This window comes from Epinephelus lanceolatus, chromosome 3 (assembly GCF_041903045.1).
Source record: "Epinephelus lanceolatus isolate andai-2023 chromosome 3, ASM4190304v1, whole genome shotgun sequence".
Classification (NCBI taxonomy): Eukaryota; Metazoa; Chordata; class Actinopteri; order Perciformes; family Serranidae; genus Epinephelus; species Epinephelus lanceolatus.
In genome coordinates this window covers 8,414,520-8,435,678 of record NC_135736.1, presented here as the reverse complement: position 1 = coordinate 8,435,678, position 21,159 = coordinate 8,414,520, and the positions used below count along the sequence as shown (strand labels likewise).

General features: G+C 42.1%; 1 protein-coding gene across 1 annotated transcript; it reads left to right on the top strand.

Annotated features, from left to right (window-relative positions):
* Positions 1 to 18,340, top strand: n4bp2 (NEDD4 binding protein 2). The gene is made up of 16 exons (XM_033624567.2): positions 1 to 448; positions 1,297 to 2,314; positions 4,194 to 4,318; positions 4,503 to 4,591; positions 6,867 to 6,943; positions 7,100 to 7,240; positions 9,116 to 11,838; positions 12,257 to 12,342; positions 13,958 to 14,003; positions 14,356 to 14,579; positions 14,673 to 14,797; positions 14,991 to 15,117; positions 15,579 to 15,755; positions 15,972 to 16,140; positions 16,710 to 16,833; positions 16,933 to 18,340. The coding sequence occupies exons 1-16, from the start codon at positions 196 to 198 to the stop codon at positions 16,976 to 16,978; spliced, it is 5,550 nt and encodes a 1,849-aa protein (XP_033480458.2). The 5' UTR covers positions 1 to 195; the 3' UTR covers positions 16,979 to 18,340.
* The last annotated feature ends 2,819 nt before the right edge of the window (positions 18,341 to 21,159 follow it).

The window sequence follows — 21,159 nt, the reverse complement described above, 5'->3', positions numbered from 1 at the left end:
CAGTATTCACGCTTTCTGATGTATTTCCACCACTTGGAGTGCTGTTAGATATCATAACCTTGAGTTGTTGCCCTTTGGTTACTCCACAGAATCATGGTTTCAGCTCCGGGACACCCTCTGGTAGCTCCAGCGCTACTTAGTTAGCTCCATGTAGCCGCTAACGAGAGCAACCGGCGGCTACAGCCCGGATAGGGAATGCCTCGGAGAAAGAAAAACGGCCAAAGCCCGGCCAGAGTCCCCGGCGGACCGCCAGAGGGGGGAAGCCTCGGCAACAACACCAGCTACCGACTACCTCAGGGATTTGACGGTGCCATGGCGAACAACTTTCCATCCAGCACCTCGCTCCCCAGCTCCGTCAAGGAGAACATCGTCAAAAGCATGCAAGAGATGTTCTCACACCTGGAGCCAGAAGTTATATACATCGTGCTATCCGAGTGTGATTTCAAAGGTAGCATTAAACACGGAAGACTGGTAATCCAGCCTGCTCTTTGACTCATGGAAATGCTATTTAGTGTTATATGTCTAACCAGTTAGCTGTGTAGCTTGTTAGCAGTGTTACTATAACAGCATTTTACAACGTTACTGTGTAGTGGGGTCCCATGTGTATTATTGACAGTATCAGCAGTCATCTGAAACTGCACCTTACATTCCTTGGGTCAGCAACCCACGCACCCTCTTCCACCTGTTGTGCCTGTTTATATAAGCCACGAGTCCCTGCGTTCCCAATATATATATGTACTGTATGTGTACACTTTACTTTTAACTGCCATTGCTGATGGAAGAATAAAATGCTGTATCAAAGCCTGGGGGACACAACAGAAAACCTGCAACCAAAGCCCAGTGGCTAATCCCAGGTCAGATGACTGCAGAGTCCTGCCTGGTCAGGCACAGTTTACAAAATTACACAGAAAGGAGTTATTTAAATGACTGAGAAGTTTAGAAGTAGGACAGCCAGGTTCCGTACCACCACTTACCCAGAGAGTGCTCATGTCCTTAACTCCGAAACCACCAATTGTGTTGTTGTTATTCTTGTCACTGTAATGGTATGTCTGAAATTCATCGTCATTGGTTTATGGTGATGACAGCATTGCTGCAGTAAGGCTTCTTTTGCATACCCTTATTTTTAGTTGTTTTTTTTTTCCTGCATTTTTTGTAACCACTTTAATGTTTTATTTTGTTCTGTGTGAGCTCATCAATGCACATTCCCATGAACTACGTTAAAATAAGTTTTGAAAAATGTAATCGCGACTTTTAAATCAACTCCGGGTGTCTGTGGTTTCTCTGTTTGTGTTCTAGTTGAAAATGCAATGGACTCTCTCTTGGAGCTGTCTGTGGCTGCTGAAGTTGTAGCCCCTATACCTTCTCCAGTCTCTGGCTTTGAGCGCACTGCTGCAGCCCTGCTCAGCCCTCGCCACTTTTCTGAACCTAGACCAGACCCAGACTCCTCCAATCCATCACAGCTGCCCTCCTCTCCCCCCTCCACCAACCTCCTGACAGCAGACCTGGACCTGCTAGTTGATCAGGAGCTGGAGACACTGGACGCACAACAAGGCGTTAAGGAAGAGCATGGCAGCAGCCAGTATTTATCTACTGGCACCTCGCTTTCCTCTTTCCCCCCACCACCATTCCCACAGAAGGTCCTCCCTGAGCTGCTTCAGTCCAGCCTGCAGCCTGGATCTAGAGGGCCCTCTGGAGGTGACCTGGTGGAGCATGTTTCTGGACCTTCCTCTCCGCTCGACCAGCTCAGCACTTGGGAAGATGGGACTGTTGAAGAGCGGCAGTCGATGGTGGATTTCACACATCTGATGACAGAGATGCCTGCAGAAAAGCCAAAACCTCCTTTGGACCTGGCAGCTTCAGGACGTCCCTCGGCTTTCCAGGTGTATAAAAAGCAAGACCCATCGCATGCTCTCTCAGAAAAGGCCGGGGTCATGCCCCCTAAAGTAGTAGTTGGAGGAGCAAGATCTAAGGTGAACATGTTGAATGAGGTGCCTCTAGGTTACATGCCGTCACCCTGGAATCTACAGGCACCAGTGTTTTCTCCTCGTATCCATGGGAACCAGGGGCCAGCCTTCATTACCCCTGTAGCTCAGACACCTTCCAACTGGCCTGGCCAACCCAGGCATGTCTCTCCCTGGCTGATTCAGGGCCCGGTCAGCCAAGCACCTCTCAAACCTTCTGCTACTATTCCAAAATCCTGGGCCCTGCCTGCTGCTCCGCATCCTCCTGTGCAGTACAGCAGGCATCGTTTGGAAGGGAGGGTCCTCGTTCTGCTACGTGGTGCTCCGGGATCTGGCAAGTCGACCATGGCTAAGTAAGATTTTTGGGGTACTCTATATAACAATACACTTTAGTAGCACAAGTTGTTTAGGAGGGCGGTTTTGCAGTTGCATCACAGCTTCAGGCAGCAGAGTGGAGACTTGTTTGAATCTAGGGGTGTAACGTGAGATCGATCTGTATCGATATATTGATTCAGTGATCAGTGATCCAATATCATGGATGCAGAGTGAAATCTGATACAGATCGTCATCTCTAAGAAACAACTTTATTTTGAAATTTCCATGGCACATCTTCATCCCCCGTTCAAGCACACCTCCTTCCAAAACATTTAAACAGTGCTAACGGCCTAGCGCCAGGCAGATGATGGCAAGCAACCAAGAAAAAGACAATGAGAACATTTACTGATATTGTCTCATATGGATCACAGGCCCTGAACTGAATATAATATCATATTGTGACAGTACTTGTGATTTAAACCCCTATTTGCATCCAAATAATGCCAGAATAAGAAACAAGTAGTTTTTGGAAAGTACTTATTTAGCTTTTAAACATACAGCTAATAGTGTTCTCAGAAAAGCAAAATGAGTGCATGTCTTTTGGTGTTTTCTTTGGTTTTTTGTTGATTTTGTAATACAAATACATTTATTGTCACACTGTACCCAAGCTACATAACAGGAATAAAATATAAGTATAAAATATCAACTATAAATAAAAGTAAAACAAGATGATACTGATAAATAGGCATGGGAAGGGAATAAAAGATTGGGTGTTTCATTGTGTGTATTTTAGGTGTCTTTAGATGCGAGACTGTGCACAGGTGACTTAAAACATTAACTTCTTTCCGTAAAATACTTTATAACTTATGTCTTAAAACTTATGTCTTTATAACTTATGTCTTAAATAAAGTTTGCTTACTTTTGTAAAAAGCATGTTTGACGTTAACTGATTGTTTTTAATCATATAGTCAGCCAAAGTAGATATTTTTGCAATTTGAAATCCTTTGGTTGTTGCAGAGTCAGTAGAATTTTGTTTTACTTGCCAGTGTTAAAGCACAGCAACAAGTGTTACTGTTGAAATTGATACACTTGCAATCTCTGTGTGTAGTGCCTGTAGGCCATGTTCACATCAGACATGTTTTAGTCAGAGCAGTGACGATTTGCTAACAGATAGCTACCTAACAAGATCCCATCATCTAAATATACCGTAGATCAGATATGTCAGTAGTGAGATGATTAACTACAACTTCATAGCAGATAGTGTTATCACGATACCAAAATCTTTGTTTCGGTACCAATACCAATATGAATTTCGATACTTTTCGATACTCTTCGGTACTTTTCCTAAGGAAAAGTCCTTTTGGATACAAACCTTTAAAACAATAAATAGTAGGGGTGTAACGGTACCAAAAAAATCATGGTTCGGTAAGTACCTCAGTACAGACGTCACGGTTTGGTAACTCAAATGTTCCACCAAGTTTGTGTTGTCTCGTGTTATCTCCCTTTGCGAGGCAGACACTCTCTTGTCTTTTTTCACATGCGCCAGCTGCGAATGTTGATACAGGTGTTGTCATACACACCACTTGCTCCAATAGGAACAAGAAAGGCATTTATGTGCATAAATGAGTAAAATAAATTAATTAAATTAATGAATTGAATCAATTTCAAAGTACCAGTATTTTCCAAATGCAGTATAGTACCGTTTGGAATACTCTAGAACTGCGGTACTATTTTAGTACCGGTATACCGTGCAACACTAATAGCAAAAGCAGTTTTCTATCAAGATAAGCAGTGATAAATTTAGAACCACTAGAAGAGCCACTGTTGCTCTTGCTCAAGAGTCACAGACTTTTACTACAGCAGTCACAACCTGTGTTACATCACCTGAAAGCTGTCTTTATCTCTATGTGTCTGCAGAGCCTTGTTAGAGCATAACCCAGGCGGAGTTAAACTGAGCACTGACGACTTCTTCACTCGCCATGGAAAATATCAGTTTGACCCCACTGCTCTGGGGGAGGCCCATGACTGGAACCATAAACGAGGTAAACAACACGCATACAAACACACAGTTTTGATAAGGAGTGATACAGCAGTAGCAAGTCAAAGTCAAAATATTGTTTTATCTATTTAATTGATTGCTATTGTTTCCCCTTAAGTGCTGTGTGCAGAATAACAAAGGGTTTGTTTTTCTTGTGCTGTCTCTCTTGTGCCAACTTTGTTCTATAGCTAAGGAGGCTTTTGAAAGGGGCGCAACCCCCATCATCATTGACAATACCAACATGCAAGCCTGGGAAATGAAACCCTATGTGGCTCAGGTCAGTATGCTTGCCTAACATACACTAAGCACGGTAACAGCTCAGCGCTCGACAGTGCGAGCGTTTCACTCGCATTTGCGACTAAATATAGGTGTGTGCGAACTGTAAAAAATATTTAGGGGCACATGTGCGCTTAAAAAAATCAGCCGAAGCAGCCTGTATTTTTGTCATTAAAAAAATATGATAATCTAACCGCAAATGTTGGAGGAACTCCAGCCGCCTTCCCTCTTCCCTCTTCCCCATGTGACATGTTTATGGGCGGTTTTCCAAGCCACTGTTGGCACAATGAATATAAGTCCCACTGTCGGCAGGGGGGAAATAAGTCAAAGTGTGGAGGAGACGGACTGGGTTAAGCAGCGGACCTCCCTGGAAGCCTGCTCCGTTCTCCCCGCAGTTAGGGACCGTTCTCCACGGCCAGGCTGTCGGCTGGGTGGGAATAAGTCAAAGTTTGGTGGAGAAGAGGGACCGGGAAAAGCGGCGAACCTCCGGGGAAGCCTGCTCCGTTCTCCCCGCAGTTAGGGACCGTTCACCACGGTACCGCTGCTGGGCAGGGTGGGAATAAGTCCTGCAGAGTTTCAGAGGACCTGGAGAATGTTTTCGGATAGTAATAACATTATATAAGATAATCATATTGCAAAGATAATGTATATAAGATAATAACATTAAAGACAAAATTAAATTGCAATACTTTTTCAAAACTTGATGATTTTACCTTTCTGTACATTTTGTATACAAATTCATTAAATAATTTTGTTTGTAAATGTCTATTTGCATCATGTTTATTACGGAAAACACATTATTTGATCAATTTACATTGTGCCCCTAAAGTTCTTTGTGCGTTCCTTACTTTTTCAACTTAGGAGCACATGTGCTCCTTGGGAAAAAAGTTAGCATCAAGCCACGGGGCTAACTGATTCTACTGTAGCACTAATTGCTCTGGAGGAGAGGCTCACAAAAGTTCTTTTAAATTACATTTAATACATAACACTGTCATACATTAGGCTACGATCAGACCAACTTCAGCACCTGCATGAAGAAATGCAGCATGATGAAAGATTTAGTACTTGCTGCAGTGATAACATCCAAGTTTTGTAAAATAGCCATTAGCCATTAAACACATTAAAAGGATAGTTCAGATTTTTTGAAGTGGGGTTGTATGAGGTACTTATCCAGAGATAGTATATTTCATACAGTTGATGTCAGTCAGCATGCCCCCAGTCTGGAGAAGCAGGCTGGAGTTTGACACAGAAGCTAAGCAATGTACTGCAGTGGACAGGGACGAAAACATATTTTAGCTACTTAAAAAATTCCCACCTAAAAAAAAATCAATATCTCTTAAAGTGCACACTATATTGAGAGTATTTTCACTGCTTTACCGTAATGCCAGACAGTGATTTCCGACTAGAACATGAGGCAGTTATATTGTTCTCTTCAACGCCAGACTCCGTTGAGAAAAACAGTGATTTAACATTGCGGAACAAAGGAGCTGCTGGTCTACTGCGGCCTCCATCAGTTAGTTTGTTTGTGTTTTTGTGTGACTTTGGCATTTAAAATGGTTAGTTTGGATTCAACAAAGTCACACAATAAAACAAACTAATGAACTGATGGAGGCAGTGGTAGACCAGCAGCTCCTTTGTTCAGTGAGCTAAAATTACTGTTTTAATTATTAGAGTCTAGTGGCTTTGACGAGAACAAAATGGGGAACCGAACTGTTTACAGCTTACCCATTGGGACGGGCAGTCTGACGGAGTGATAAAGCGGTAAAAATACTCTCAATATAGCATACACTAAAACTGATACTGATTTTTTTTAGGCGGCTAAAACATGTTTTGCTGCTGCCCCCGCTCACAGCAGTACATTGCTTAGCCTCTGTGTGGGACTGCAGCCTGCTTCTCCAAACTGGGGGCGTGTTGACTAACCTCTACTGTATGTAATACTCTGACTATGGAAAAGTACCCCATAATGTCCTAATTCAAAAAATCAGAACTATCCTTTTAAGACTAATACTACTCCCTGGATCACATTTCATTGCCTTGCCAGTACCTTAAGAGCATGTTCATACTGATGCATCCTTGTTGTAATGCAGGGCTAATTTCTGTCTGAACTCCTCTGTCTGCCTGTTAAACTACACTTTTGCCTTATACCTCTTTATGTATTAACATTGATAGAAGCATTTAGTCTCTGAAACAAATCCATTGTGAGATTACGTAACATTTGGCCTGACAGTGTAAACTTTGTTCTTAACTGTAAATGTTTGGTCCCCTGTTTGTTAAAGGCACTGAAACATGGATATAAGGTGCTGTTCAGAGAGCCAGACACTTGGTGGAAGAACAAGCCCAGAGAACTGGAGAGGTGAGAGAGAGGGGGGGATTACAGTAGCATCTGTTTTTTTTAATGTAGAATGGCAGTAAAACTTTTTGCACGTGACCAGCAAGATACTATTGGAGACAATTTTATATATTCCACTTTTGCATCTTGTTCTGTTTGTACGTGTGTTTCTATATGCAGACGCACCACACACAATGTGCCAGCGGAAAGGATCAGACGCATGCTTAATGGCTATGAGCGCTTCGTCACGGTGCAGTCCATCATGGGTTCACAAATGCCTGAGATGAAACAGCAGCTCCTTCTGGCGAACAGAAATTCACAGTGAGTTTCACCTTTGAACGTTGGTCTTGCAGACAGCGAATCTGCTTTGTTTCACATAGAAGACCCAAATGTGACTCACATAATCAGGAAAAGCTGCTAATTTAAGAGTCAATATGAATATTCTCAAAGACAAATAATTAAGTTTTCTGTATATGACATTTAAAGACACTGTCAGTGTGGAATACTGCAAAACTACCACTGACTCAGCTGCAAGCTATACAGCATGTGTTGATTTGTGGATGAGATCAGATCTGTCTGCAGGGTTAGGAACTTATGTGTATGGATATAAAATATTTTACAGCTAAAATAGTGGAATTTAATGACTGTTGACAAGGGATGCACAATAAGGGGTGTCATACAAGGGGGAAAAGTGGGACTGATTACCCATGGCCCCAATGGGAGGGGGGCCCTCAAAAAGCCCGCAATGAAAAGTTTGGTTTTGCTGGCAATTTTTTATTTCTAATTAGTGCCATAACAAAATTAAAATTGGCTGAATAAAGCAGTTGAAAGACTGAACTTTCTATAAAAGAAATAGTGGAATTCTCTTGCATCTCTCTTACCAAAATGGTTTAGCCCGTCCCTGCACTTGGATTCATTCATCTCTAATTGCAGCTAGAGCCACAAAGTGACCGCTTAAGCTGCTGGAGCACCAGCGTTTACTGATATGTGTTTCCCCATGAAAGGGAAATCAGTGTTCCAAAAGAGAAAAGAAAGAAAACAGGTAAAGGGAAAGAAAGCAAATTCAGAAGGTCTGTGAGAGAGACATAGGTCAAGAGAGGAAGGGCGGGGACGACGACACAGAGACTGCTTATGCATAGGACCCAGAATTTGTTGCTATGCTCCTGTACACAATGTTTATACACTTTTTTATACACAAGTTTTACTTAAAACTGATGAATCCAAAGTACATTATACCAGACGTATCATTGGTTTTCATTTCACTGTAATACCACCATGTATCTAGTTTCTAGTGGTGACTTTACCTATACTCAATGTTATTTATCTATTTATTTAATTTGGCATATATATATGGCTCTCTGACACTCTGTTGCCGTAAAGGAATACTTCACCCACAAATGACCATTTGTATATCAGTTACTCACCCCGTGTCATGTTGAGTTTGTGAAGAAATCTTTGTTTTTCCTGCATGCCTCCACAGTGATCGAGGAATCCAAAAGCGGTGAACATTCTTGAATTGAAGTAAAAGGGTTTGAGTTTAACACCAGCAAAACTAAATTCGACTCCTGTTTACAAAGCTTCACACAACTCATTCATTATAATCCAAGTCTCATTTATCCAGTGTTTTATAAAGCACATCTGCAAAGGCAGTCTCACGCACAAATGTGTAGCGTGCCTAGGCAACTCCATTGAAAGCACAAGCAAAGATTAAATACATGTTCTTGCCCCCCGATGCGCTACTTGTATTACTACTTGTGTTTTAGACTGTAAGGTTTTAGCGAAAATGTGTGTGTTTAGGAAGTATTGAGAATACAGCTGAGGAAATCAGAGTGTGTTAGAGTTTGCAAACAGATGTTGTGATATGGTTTTGCTGTTGGTAAACACAGTCCCCCTTTACTTCAACTCATCAAGAATTTTCTTAGTATTTGGATTTTTCATTCACAGTGTAGGCATGCGAGAAAAACAAAGGATTCCTTTAAGTGATTTCTTTTGTTATCTTATCAACAAAATTTTAGATCATTCTAGTATTAAAAAACCCCTTTGTGGTTAAAATAAATGAAACTCATGAGATTTATACTCATCCAGTAAACATGGACCATCCAACATCATTGGGCTAAATCAGACATGATGTTGATATTGTGCAACCATCATTAGTTTTGTTAATTGCACCACTCCAATCTCTCTTGTTTTCTCTAGGCTGGTGACTTCTGAAACACCTCGTCCTGACCTTGTAGGGCAGCCTGGATTGGCTGAGGAATCTAAGAAATCCCGCCCTCAGCTGTATTCCTCCCTCCCTGATGTGTCCTCTATTGGTCGCTCCAGCGAAGTGGGAATATTAAAAGACAGCACCCACAAATCTACGGAGTCCCTCAATTTCCAACCAACTGGAACACTTCCGGAGAACAATGAAATGTCCGATGGAGATGACGACATGGATTTGGGGGAATTAGATTCTGAGTTGGACGCCCAGTTGGAGCTGAATTGTCCAACAGGAGATCAGAGAATCCCCGACTGTATTGTGGAATCAGTGATGAGCGAAGATCATCGTGGGGAAGAAATACCTGTAGCTTTCTCTGAGTCTATTGCACAAAGAGTGAAGAGAGAAAGGCCGAGCAGGAGGTCTGACTTTGACAGGTTGGAGCCTGCAGATCTAGTGAAAGATACTAACCAATCCAACAGTGAGGCGAAGGAGAAAGAAAAGACAAAGGAGGCAGAAGGGGTTGAGATGGTGAGGGATGGGGAGGAGATGGAAATGCCTGAGATGTTGGATTTTGTAGGAGATTGGCCTTGTGAAGGGTCCCTTGAACAGCGACAGGTGAGGAGAAGAGAAAGGCATAAAGATGGAAATGGGCAGGAAGATGAAGGTGTGTCTCAGGAAGCTAATGACAATCCAATGCAGTCGGGACCCAATGTGGCAGAGTTTCAGAAGCTTCTTGATCTTATTCAAACAGGAGTAGCTGACATTCAGGCCAGCTCTTCACATTCATCCTCCCTTTCCCTGAGCTCTGGAGAGGAACTGGAGAGAGGCAAGGAGGCAGGTGGCAGGTTTGAGGAGTCAGTCGGCAGTAGATCTAACATAGATGAGAGGGAACAAAACATGAACCCAGGTAACGGCAGCAGAGGTGAATTACCTGACTGTGTGTTAGACTGGAGACCAGCTGACTCTTCTAAGGTCAGGGAATCGAGGATTGATAATTGGGAGGGACTTAAAAATGAAAATGAAGCAAGTAATACCACAGATAATGTATTGGAGATTGGTAGAGAAACAGAGTCTGTGGATCTGAAATCAACCAACCCAACCAATCTCCTCTCAGCTCTTTCTACTGACTCACTAGTTGTCTCCAAAACACTGGAGGCAACTGTATGGCATGATGGAGAGGGAAGCTATAATATTGAAGGTGAGGTTGGTACAGAGCCTGCTGCTGCTCATACTGATACAAGCAGGAATAACTGCACAGAGCTTGGCAGAGATACTAGAGGTGAGGCTGAAGGGAGTCATATTAGTGAGAGTCCTGTGTGTGAGGGCTCTGTGGAAGCAGAAAGCAGTTCTTTCAGTGGAGGCAGTCAGGAGAGAAAGCAGCGTCAGGGTCGTAGATCAGGGAAACAGTGCAAACTTGCCCTCACCTTTACTCAAAACTGTCCCGACTCTTCACTGAATCCCCTTGAATGTCCCAACAACACAGCTCAAAGTGTAGACAGCACTCAGAGTAGCACTGACACAGATGTTGAGCCTAACTGTAACATTAGCCCTAAGCCTGACCTGTTCACCGAGTCCAAATCTGAGGCACACTTGCAGCCTCCTTCCCCACTTCCTCTGGTAGACACAGGCAGCCCCACCCAGACAGAACCTCAAGACTTTGCCCTTCTTTGGCGTCTCAATCGTCAAGACAGCCTTGATGATGCAGTTGTCGCTGCGTGCAGCCACCCCAGCGACATCACAGTCCTGTCTGGAGACTCTTCTCGCTTTGTGCCGGAGCTGTCCTCTGCAGTCTCTGCAGCAGTTGCAGTTCACCCATCTGGCCAAAAAGAGGTGCCCTACCGCGTGGTGCACGAGAAAGGCACACAGGTGGAGGAGAAAGAGCTCGGGGCAACTCAAGACCGGCTCGAGAGCCTGCGCATTCTCAGCCGCCATTTTAAACTGGTTAGTTTTGACACATTGGAAGATCTGTATGACAAATGCCATCAGGACCTAGAGTGGACCACCAACCTGCTGCTGGACTCTGGAGAGAGGTTCTTCAGAGATGATGATGTTGAGAAAGAGGAGGAGGGTGGTGCTAGGGGTGAAGATGAGCAGAACCCATCCCATCTGTGTGGGGCTTTAGGCAGGATGAGCATCACCCTAGATAAGCATCACCCTGAAGACTGGCCAAAGGGAGAGCCAACTGGGTTGGAGGCGGCGACTCAGCAGTTAAGCTTTGGGACAGTCAGTGAATCAGATGAGAACTCCAGTAATACAGATGTGCAAATCTTTGGGGGTGCAGCTGTTCCAGTTAGAAACAAAGATCATCCTGATACAACCTCACTCTTAAAAACATCTCCTCAAACAGAGCCTAATCTGCCTCTTGCAGTAAATGAAGGAGAGAGATGTGGTGACGCTGAACACAAAGTAACATCAGAGGCCGACCTAGAAGGTGGCGCTTGGGGTGGAAGCTTAGATGATGTAGTGATAATTGAAGAGTCAGGAATCGAGATTGAGGAGGAGATTGCCAGCATGGATGAGATCCACCGGCTGCTGCAGGCTGAGCTAGAGGAGATGGAGAGAGAGCCAAAGCAAAAGGTGGGGGAGGAGAGGACGGAAAAGAGGCATGCGGAGGAGAGGAGGAGCGGACACCTGGACATTCAGTGTGTGGAGCTGAAACTACCCACTGAGCTGGCACTGCAGCTGACTGAACTGTTTGGTCCTGTCGGAGTAGACCTAGGTAACCAACACACAGGTGTCACACTGAAGAATACCTTTTACCTCAGTCACTAAGTTTAATCCTCAGCTGACGATGCAGGCCTTAACGCTACTGCACCAAAAATAATAGAAGTAATTTTTGGAAGAATGAAAATAACTTTAACAGAAGTTGGAACTCTTTCACGTGTCCACAACTGGCCAGTTGCTGCATAATGTAAAACATGTTATACATAGCCCTCGAGATTCTGCCATCTGAAATAAGGTCGTATCCTGCTGGGGTCGACATCAGCAAAGGCATGCGGTCACAAGAGGTTCACACTGCCGAAATCAAACGGGATTAAGAAACCAATAACCAAACCAATAAAAAAATGTTTTTTATACTTCCCTGGTACTCAGAACTAACATTAGGGTATTTGTTCCCTCCACTCCACAATATTCAGGTACATGTTCCACTGATGACTATGCAGTGCAGATGGACCTGAACGTGGCTAAACTGCTCCACCAGAAGTGGAAGGAAACCATTCAGGTGAGCTCTTTTAAAGCAGCTGTAAACAATATGTTTATCATAACAGTTTAGCAAACAACAGTGTGAGAGGTTTGCTTGTAATAATGAAGCCACAGAGAATTATTACGCACATCTGCAGCTCTACAGAGCTTTATAGTGAGTTGCAGCTCATTGTTTCGGAGTTCTGTATGTCAGTGTTGTGTTCACAGCTTGTTTCTGCTGCCCCCAAGTGGCCAAAAATATACTTATTGCAAGTCATATGGCAGGGACTATGTTTACATGCACGCTAATATCCACTATTATTCCGAATAGGACAATATTATGATTTTGACAGAGGTCATGTAAACAGCAGGTTTTGTTTGGATATTCCAAATTAGGCCTTATTATGAGCAGGGCTGCACGATTATGGCCAAAATGATAATTATGATTATTCTGATCAATGCTGAGATCACAATTATTTCTCACGGTTATTCATTGTTTTTAGGGTTTCACATTTACACACTTTCACATTTAATTAAACTTTTCTTTTTTTTTTCTTTTTTTTTAACATTGTTCACGGTAATGTTACTGTGACACGCTGCAGCGTCACTGTCATGTCTGAGTTGACGCCGGACAAGGACAGTAACAGTAACGGTGTGGTAACAATAGCAACATTATTCTTCTCGGCCTTCATGCATTCATCATATTACAGATTGTGGTGAGTTTTTGAGCGGCTTAACAAGTTGGTTGTGTTGCTTTGCAGCATAGACACAAGTCTTATGCACTCTTTGCATATGATTACATTCAGTAAAGTTATTCACATGCTGTCATTGCAGGATGCACGCGTAGCGGCATGACAGCTCCTCAAAAGTAGAGTCTGGCTGTTAAGGAAGCGCTTGATTTTAATATGCAGCTGAGTTTTCTATGATTAAACGTCAATGTCACAGCTGGTCATGTTCATCGAATTGTGGGAAGCCAAAATTGTGATCGTGATTAATATTTGATTAAATGTGCAGCCCTAATTCCGCATGTAGCATTTTCTGTTTAGGACAAAGGGAATATGCTGATGTTATTTAGATTTTAGGAGCATTCTTTAGACATGTATACAGCACATTTAGAATATGCGTCTCAGTTGGGGGTTTTACTGCAGTTTGTGACTCATAGCCTCTTTCCTGTTTATGGTCAGCTCTACGTGTTGTCATGGATGAGTTGTACACAAACCAATTGGCCAACAGTTTGCAAGGCTGTGGGGCAGAGATGCATGGCTTAAAGAAAAGCCTTTATTTGTGGTCTTGGGCAAAAACACCTGCTTTAAAACATTCTGAAAGACTTGGATATCAACAGGTTTTTGGACATGCACAAATATTGCAACGCCGACCTTTTTAAGAGGGTGGTAAAAGGAATGAAAGAGGGAGGCTGCGTTTGTAAAGTAGAACAAGTCCGTCACTGGTGGAAGACTTTAATAATGTACTGTCTTGATGCAAAGGACCAAAATGGCCAATGCGGCTCAAGTTGTTTGTTTGTTTCCATATTTTGATGTGATAGACGACATGACAGGGAACATTAATCGGAGTATGCAGTATGTAGTCATTCATAACTTACCAGCATCAGTCAGTTCTATCCATGTAAATATATTACCCTGAATTCTCTTTTACAGGAAAAGCAGAGACAAGCAACTCTTTCCTTTCACTTGCTTCAGGAAAGTAAGTTCACACACACAGTCATTCTTAGACACAAACTTAAAATCCATGGAGCATCATGTAGTGCCAATGGCAGCATACCTTTGCTCAGCACATGATCAATACTGTGTTACATTCAAAGACACATACTGTATGCACACATCGAAACTTCATCCATATGTTTGTTGGGTTGTTTGACTAAGAATTCAAAGCCTAACCAGCACTGGGGACTGCAATTCAGATGATTCAGAAAAATCTCCTTTAAACATTACACCTGATTATCTGTATTGTCCCAGTCAAACATGGAAATACTACTGGGATTAATGTTTCTCAGACATGACTTCATTTTGTTTAATATTTTGTTTTGAATGTACAGGTTCAGCACACTGGGGTGAGTCACAGGCGGCCAAATCTGGATCACGAGACCGGACACAGCCAGCACGTTTCTTGTTTGGTGCAGATGGTTACGCGTCGCTGGACAGCCAACCAGAGGCCCGTGGTCAGATGCCATTCATGGACCACTGGAATGTGTCCCGCCCTCATGTGTCTCTTAGAGACATCATAAAAGAGCAGCAGGCTCTGCAGGAGAATGTGAAGAAGGTAACACATCTGCCTACTGTACCTGCAAACTTATATATTGAATCATGTCATTCGTCTCACATCCTAACCTCTGTCCAACCTTCTTCCTCTCAGACCAGACAAAGTCGCGCCGACCTAGACCGGCGTGATGGAGCCTCCCTGCTGAAAGAGGACCAGCTGTACTCCCTCTTTCCCACCATCGACCGGCATTTCCTCAAGGACATCTTCAGAGACCACAAGTGAGAAAACAACTTTGAGACTGAGTTCATTTGATTTGTTTGACAGAGATGCATCATCATCATGTAACTGATGAAGGCTGATAATTCAAACATGCTCTTTTCTTCTGTAGCAAACAAAAATGTATAAATCTTATGTGTTTAAACACTGCTCTATATTCCTGACTATCTTGTATATGTGTCTATGTTTGCATAGTTACAGCCTGACACAGACGGAGCTGTTTCTTCGCTCTCTACTGGACGAGGAGCCCGTCAAGACAGTGGTCGCCCCAGAGGCTCCTCGCGCCGACCACTTCAGAGCAGCCAGCAAGGAGAGGGAGAAGGTATTCACAGACACAAGCAGAGAGACACTATATAGTCTCATGTGTAGGTCTATTTTCTAGATTTATACATCTAGACTCATGCATCTCTTTATTAATCTATAGACCTATTATAGAAATAGCTGTGTAATGTCTATTTCTTGACCTCTGTGTCATTAATTGTTTTCCTAAGCGTTCCCTGTCGGCATTTATGTCCCCGTTAACTAGTAAATCCTTTTTTGTTACTACAATGCATATAGATTTTAGTATTCTTTTATTACACACAAAAACAAGAACTCTTGTACCATTATTCAAACATCAAACTGACTAAAGGCTGAACTGCTACAAAGCAGAACAGTTTAGAGTTTATTATCTGCAGTAAAAAACATCAGTGTAAACTGTGCATCTGCAAGGCTGCATCAGAAAATAAAAGTTACTGATTACTTCTTCCACCCTGTTTCTCTGTCCTTTATTTAATTTGTCAGAGGCAGAAGCCCCTGGAGCCAGTCGTACCTGACTATCAGGATACGGAGGACCCAGAGTATGAGGACTTCAGGGCCGAGGCCAGCATGCAGAGGAGCCGACAGCTGGAGAGTTTCTCCAAGGCTGCTGAGGCCTACAAGCAAGGGCGAAAACAAGTGGCTTCATTTTACGCACAGCAGGTGAGGAGCTGAGTATCTTACTGCAACATTTACACACGTGAAGCACTTTGTAAGTATTTTTGAAATATTGGATGGCGGTGTGATATATTGAAATGGAGTTAATTTAAATGTAATTATTCAGCTTTCCCTGCATTTGTTTGTTTTGAAGGTGCAGCTCTTCTTTTACTAATAAATGATCAGCCCAAGGTTAATTGATTTGCATCACCTTTTTTGTAGGGACACCTGCATGGCCAGCGGATGCGTGAGGCCAATCACCGTGCAGCAGTCAAGATTTTTGAGAGGGTCAACTCATCACTGCTGCCCAGGAACATCCTGGATCTCCATGGGCTGCATGTAGATGAGGCCCTGGAGCATCTGGCCCAGGTCTTACAGGACAAAGCCACAGGTAATGAATAATATACTGCACAAAGTATGGCCAAACACCAACTGTTGCTTATGGCTGTTGTACTTTTACCACCATATGTGTTGCAAACTTGTTGTTCACTTGGTGTTCACCCTCTCTTAACATAGCATTATGTAAACTACCTAGCTAACATTAATGTCAAGATATTGTTGTCATAGAGACATCGTACCCACGTGTAGCATGTCATTGATAAAAGTGCTGGGAGCCCTTTTTTTGAATAAAGTGCCAGGATGAAGCAAATGCTAGGTGGTCATAGGCCCTAAGTCTTACAGACAGGTTAGATCTGGATTACAGAGATAATTGCAGGTTGGTTCTGTTTCTGAGCTTTGTGAATACTGGGTGGGTTTGAAAACATTGGTGGGCCTCAAGTCTATACTCAAACTAGGGACAACACTGTTTAGTGGCATACATCTAAATCATGTGAGGGACCAGAATATCTAACAAGTACGTTTGCATAAGGTTGTGTTCCTTCCCCCTTGGTAAAGTTTGTGCACCTCTTAACTGTATACACTGTGTGTGTGTTTGTTCTTCTTTGGCCTCTTTCTGTGTAGAATGTGAGCAGGGTCTGTGTCGACCTCAGCTTTCTGTTATCACAGGAAGAGGGAACCACAGCCAGGGGGGCGTGGCCCGCATCCGCCCCGCCGTTATAGACTACCTCACCAACAAGCACTATAGGTACACACACACACACACACACTCACTCACACATGCAAAACACACGTGCACAACCTGTTCATCGTCGCCCACCTTTTCTCTTATCTCTTTATCTCTCAGGTTCACTGAGCCAAAGCCAGGTCTCATGTTGGTCTTTTTGAAGTGAGAGGAACCTGGTTTATTGGATTCAAGCTAAAGCTGCTATGGAGGACAACACACACACGCACACACAAACACACATACACTGTGTCTCTCTCTGTCGCTCTATAGTTCTACAACACTACGTATACATTGACTACAGTTTATACAGTATAGTACACCTCGTTTCGTACTTCTGTCAGTCAGTTTTGGTCCTTTTTTTTTATTAACTCTCTCTCCGTCTCTCTTTCCATTGGTCTTATGGCCACCAGAAATTTAACTTAATCCCAATCTTAATCATTGTTAAATTGAGGCTAATTTTTGTTAAAATCTTAATCCTGATTCAGATCATAATAAAAATAGTTCTTCTTTTTGTTTATGAAAGATAACTGCATAGGTGTCAAACACAAATAAGGTCTTCACATGCAGTTGTAATGCTAGAATGTATGTAAATTTTACACTTAAAAATGTTTTATATTGTGGCGCATTTTGCTTTACATTTATCTTCATGTCTGTTAAAGAGCATGAAAAATCCCTGTGTTTTGGTTGGTTTTTAATCCTCATTAATCGTCAGTATTTGCTAATCTGGAGTCATGTTTGAGAAATAATGTGAGGATTTTAGGAAACTGTTATAGAATCATGACGGCATACTGTCTACTTGGAGGTTGCCCTCTAGGATTTTAAGTAATATGGCGTCCCTTTTTGAGACACACTTTAAGCATTTTATTTGACGCCAATTCTACATTTAATGCATGCCATCGAATCAGAGAAGTTATCGCAAAACCAAATGCTGAGAAGGAAGAGAATTTTTTCTCTCTCTTGTTTGCAGTGTTATAGTTCGTCTTGCTCACCAGGAGGCGAGACTGAAACTCTTGATGATAGACAATGAAAAAGCCACTAAACAGGTTGAACAACCTCATTTAATAGTCAGAACACCTCCTCTGAGAGTCCTGAAGCAGTCTCCTTTGTCTTAGCAGCTACATTATACTGCAACTGTTCATTTACTAAAGGCCAAGCAGAGCGTAGCTGCTAATATATTGACTCCCAAACTCAGGTAAAGATTTAGCATTTGTTTTAGCATATAGGTTTCTCTTTTGAGGCGTGTCGATTGTTTCCACCCTGTTCCTGGTTGCTTTTATTTGAACCCATTGTGCCAAATTTAAATGTAGCAGTTGTATTCATCAGGATGCTACATTATTTTTGTAGGTTTGATATAGCTTCTGATGTTTTTCAGAAATATGCAACAACCATGTTGACAAATTTTACTTATTGTACATAATGTTGTGAACACATGAATTATAAAGAAAATATTGTATTTTTTTATTCATTTGTTCAAATGGTTTTACAGAGAATATTGTATTGTGAAATAAACTATTTGTTTACTGTTTAAGACTTGTGCATTTATGAGTTTACATGAATAGTGGAAGAAATAAGCCTGTGTTACTGCTGTTGTAACAAAGCAAACCATCACAAAACTCAGATAACCCGTTTTAGGCATTTTAAAGTGGTACGGATGCTGAGAAAGAGGGAAATTATAATGTTTGCAATTTACAATGGTACTTCTTACAAGTCAAAACAAAGACATCATGTACTTCACTTTATAACTACTGTTTCATAGCTTCCCCAACATATGCAGTTTGGACAATTTCTTTATGAAGCCAGATTTGAAAAGGATCTTTAACGTGGACAAAAACCTCACATCCCATTCACAGATTTTTTATTGGACTTGAGAGGTTTGAGAACTCCTGTGAAGGATGTCAAATTTAGAGGTGACTAAGTGGGACGTAATGGAGGATTTCAAAACAAAAAGAATGTGTCTTGTTATCATGGGATAGCCAGAATTTTTCTCACTTTGATGGCAGCAAATCATGAACTACTCAGATATAAATTAAAATGCAAACTGAGTCATTGGCAGAACCATATCAGCATTAACTCACAATGTATTTGGAACATTGCTAATGGCATAAAAAGAGCAATACATGTATGTAAAACACTGTTGAAAAGGGCACTCCACTGATTTAGCATTACGTTAATTATTGTCAGACTCGCAACTGACAGTTTTAAAAAAAGGATAAAATTCACTGAAGTACAACTAAAGATACACATTTTCTATTCAACACATCCTTCTTTAAAACATTGACTGTAAAATAATGGGTGTAGCTAATATGACATCACCCATTGGTGTGTGGACTCCTGTTTGGAAGCCTTGAGTTTTGCATTTTTTCTGTTGCCATCTTGGATTTTTGGAGACACAAGTGACCATATCTGGATAGAAGGGTGTAGTAGGGGAGGAGCAAGGGGTGGATTTGTCTGAGAGTCCTAAGACACTATGCACATTAGCCTGTCACTCAAAGCAGACACACCCTTATTAAGCATAACTGAAGGTCCTAATAATATTTAAAGAAATTACTTATATGAAAATTTGCCTCATGCTGCTGTCAAGAATGAGACCAAATCCTTATTTTTGTATCAGGCTGTAAACATGTTTATTTTTGCTGTTAAGTTGGGCACTTTAATAAAGGGGTCTATGGGATTGACTCGCTGTATGCGCCAGCCTCCAGTGGCCATTTTAGGAACCGCAGCTTGTAGCACTTGGGCTGGCTTTGTGTTTCAGCCCCACAAACAGACCCCCAGGAACGGCGCAGCGCTTTTAGGCCAATTTGACAGAGTGGCCAAACATGGAATTACAACTTCTGCTTTCATCACGTGATGCCATGGGGCCTAAAAAGACTTATAGACTTACATTGTAAAAGAGGCATCTGTAAATACATTTTTTTTTGAGTGCCACAACCCCTGTGAAATGATTTGTTTTACTATCGGGATTTGATGCATTTGATCCAATATATTTCTAAAGTATAGAAGAATTGCACAATTCAATCATTTTATCCCCATTCCAGTTAGCGGAGTGCTAAACCTGAAGTTAGCCTCTTGGCTGGCAGAAGTGTCTAGTGTGTTTGCTCTCTGGAACTACCTTTGCGGAAGATCCGAGTAATTTCCTAACCCATTAACACACAATCAATCTTAAAAAACATCTGCCCGCCCCAGCGTCCATCCCCACAACTAAACCACTCTTACATACACATATGTCATCAACAACACTACCTAAAAAACAAAACAAAAACAACAACATATCAAAAATAATCTTACTGTTAGCACATTTTACATTCCTCCTCCTCATTTCTGTTCCTCACTATTAAACCTTTTTGACTTAATGCGGCACTGAGCAACTTTAATTGGAATGAATGGGCCCCTGCATCCTGTGCTGTATACAGTCCTCTTTCATGCCTAGATAACCATCGCCGACTGTCCAGTCGCAGATCTGGCAAATTTAGCTTTGAGCTGCTTGCCTCAAACAGATGAGGAGAGGGGGGCAGAGGTCTGCTAAGCTTACTGCTTTCTAGTTCTCCACCAACAGATTTCTTTCAGCTTTAAACTTGTAGTCTCAGACACAACTAACCAGTGATTGCTCATCCTTAATGTTTGATTTTATTGACATTCATAAAAATCAAACATAAGGTAAAAATAGTCCAAAGATCTAATGCTAATAGTCGGCATGTAGAAGGGGTACCACCTCTAATCCATCAGCTCATCAGTGAACGATCTTCACAGTCACATCATGCTACAATATTTATGAAGTATATTTGGAGAGCGTTAGCAAGTTGTTTATGTGTGTTGATGTCTCATTAGCTCTTGTTTTTGTTTGTAATAAACACAATAAACCTCGTATTAAACCTTGCTCGGGTGCAAAATGTCTAGGTCAGCACTGCAACCCATGCTGACTCAAGTGACATCACTTGAGTCAATCCATCAGCTTTCACGGGCAGCTTTCTCTGGAGCCACAAAACACTGCACAATTTCTTTTTTAATATAGCCTATATATTTTTTACCCATAGGCTACTGTTGTACTCCTCAACAACTCTAACCAGACTTTGATGTGTAAAATTGGTGGAGTTACCCTTTAACAATTCAATAAGAGCGATACAGAGATAGGAGAGATACATAGCATCACATCTTGAGTTGTGGGTTGTTTTCTTTTGATCACATCACTGGTGTGATCACGACAAGAAGTGTAATACCTTTTTAAAAAATGTGTATTTGTACCAGCTGTGAGCTCTGCTGCTCTGTGAAATGCAGATAAAATGGTACAAATCCACAAAGCACAGCTGCTGTGGGGGAGGCGAGCAGAACGTACGAGTCACACCACCACAC

Bases quoted from the DNA above. Each gene is read 5' to 3' on its own strand.
- n4bp2 (XM_033624567.2), top strand. From the start codon at position 196: ATGCCTCGGAGAAAGAAAAACGGCCAAAGCCCGGCCAGAGTCCCCGGC. The intron at 4,319-4,502 runs GTAAACAACACG...TTTGTTCTATAG, and splicing joins TGACTGGAACCATAAACGAG to CTAAGGAGGCTTTTGAAAGG. The intron at 14,798-14,990 runs GTGAGAAAACAA...ATGTTTGCATAG, and splicing joins GACATCTTCAGAGACCACAA to TTACAGCCTGACACAGACGG.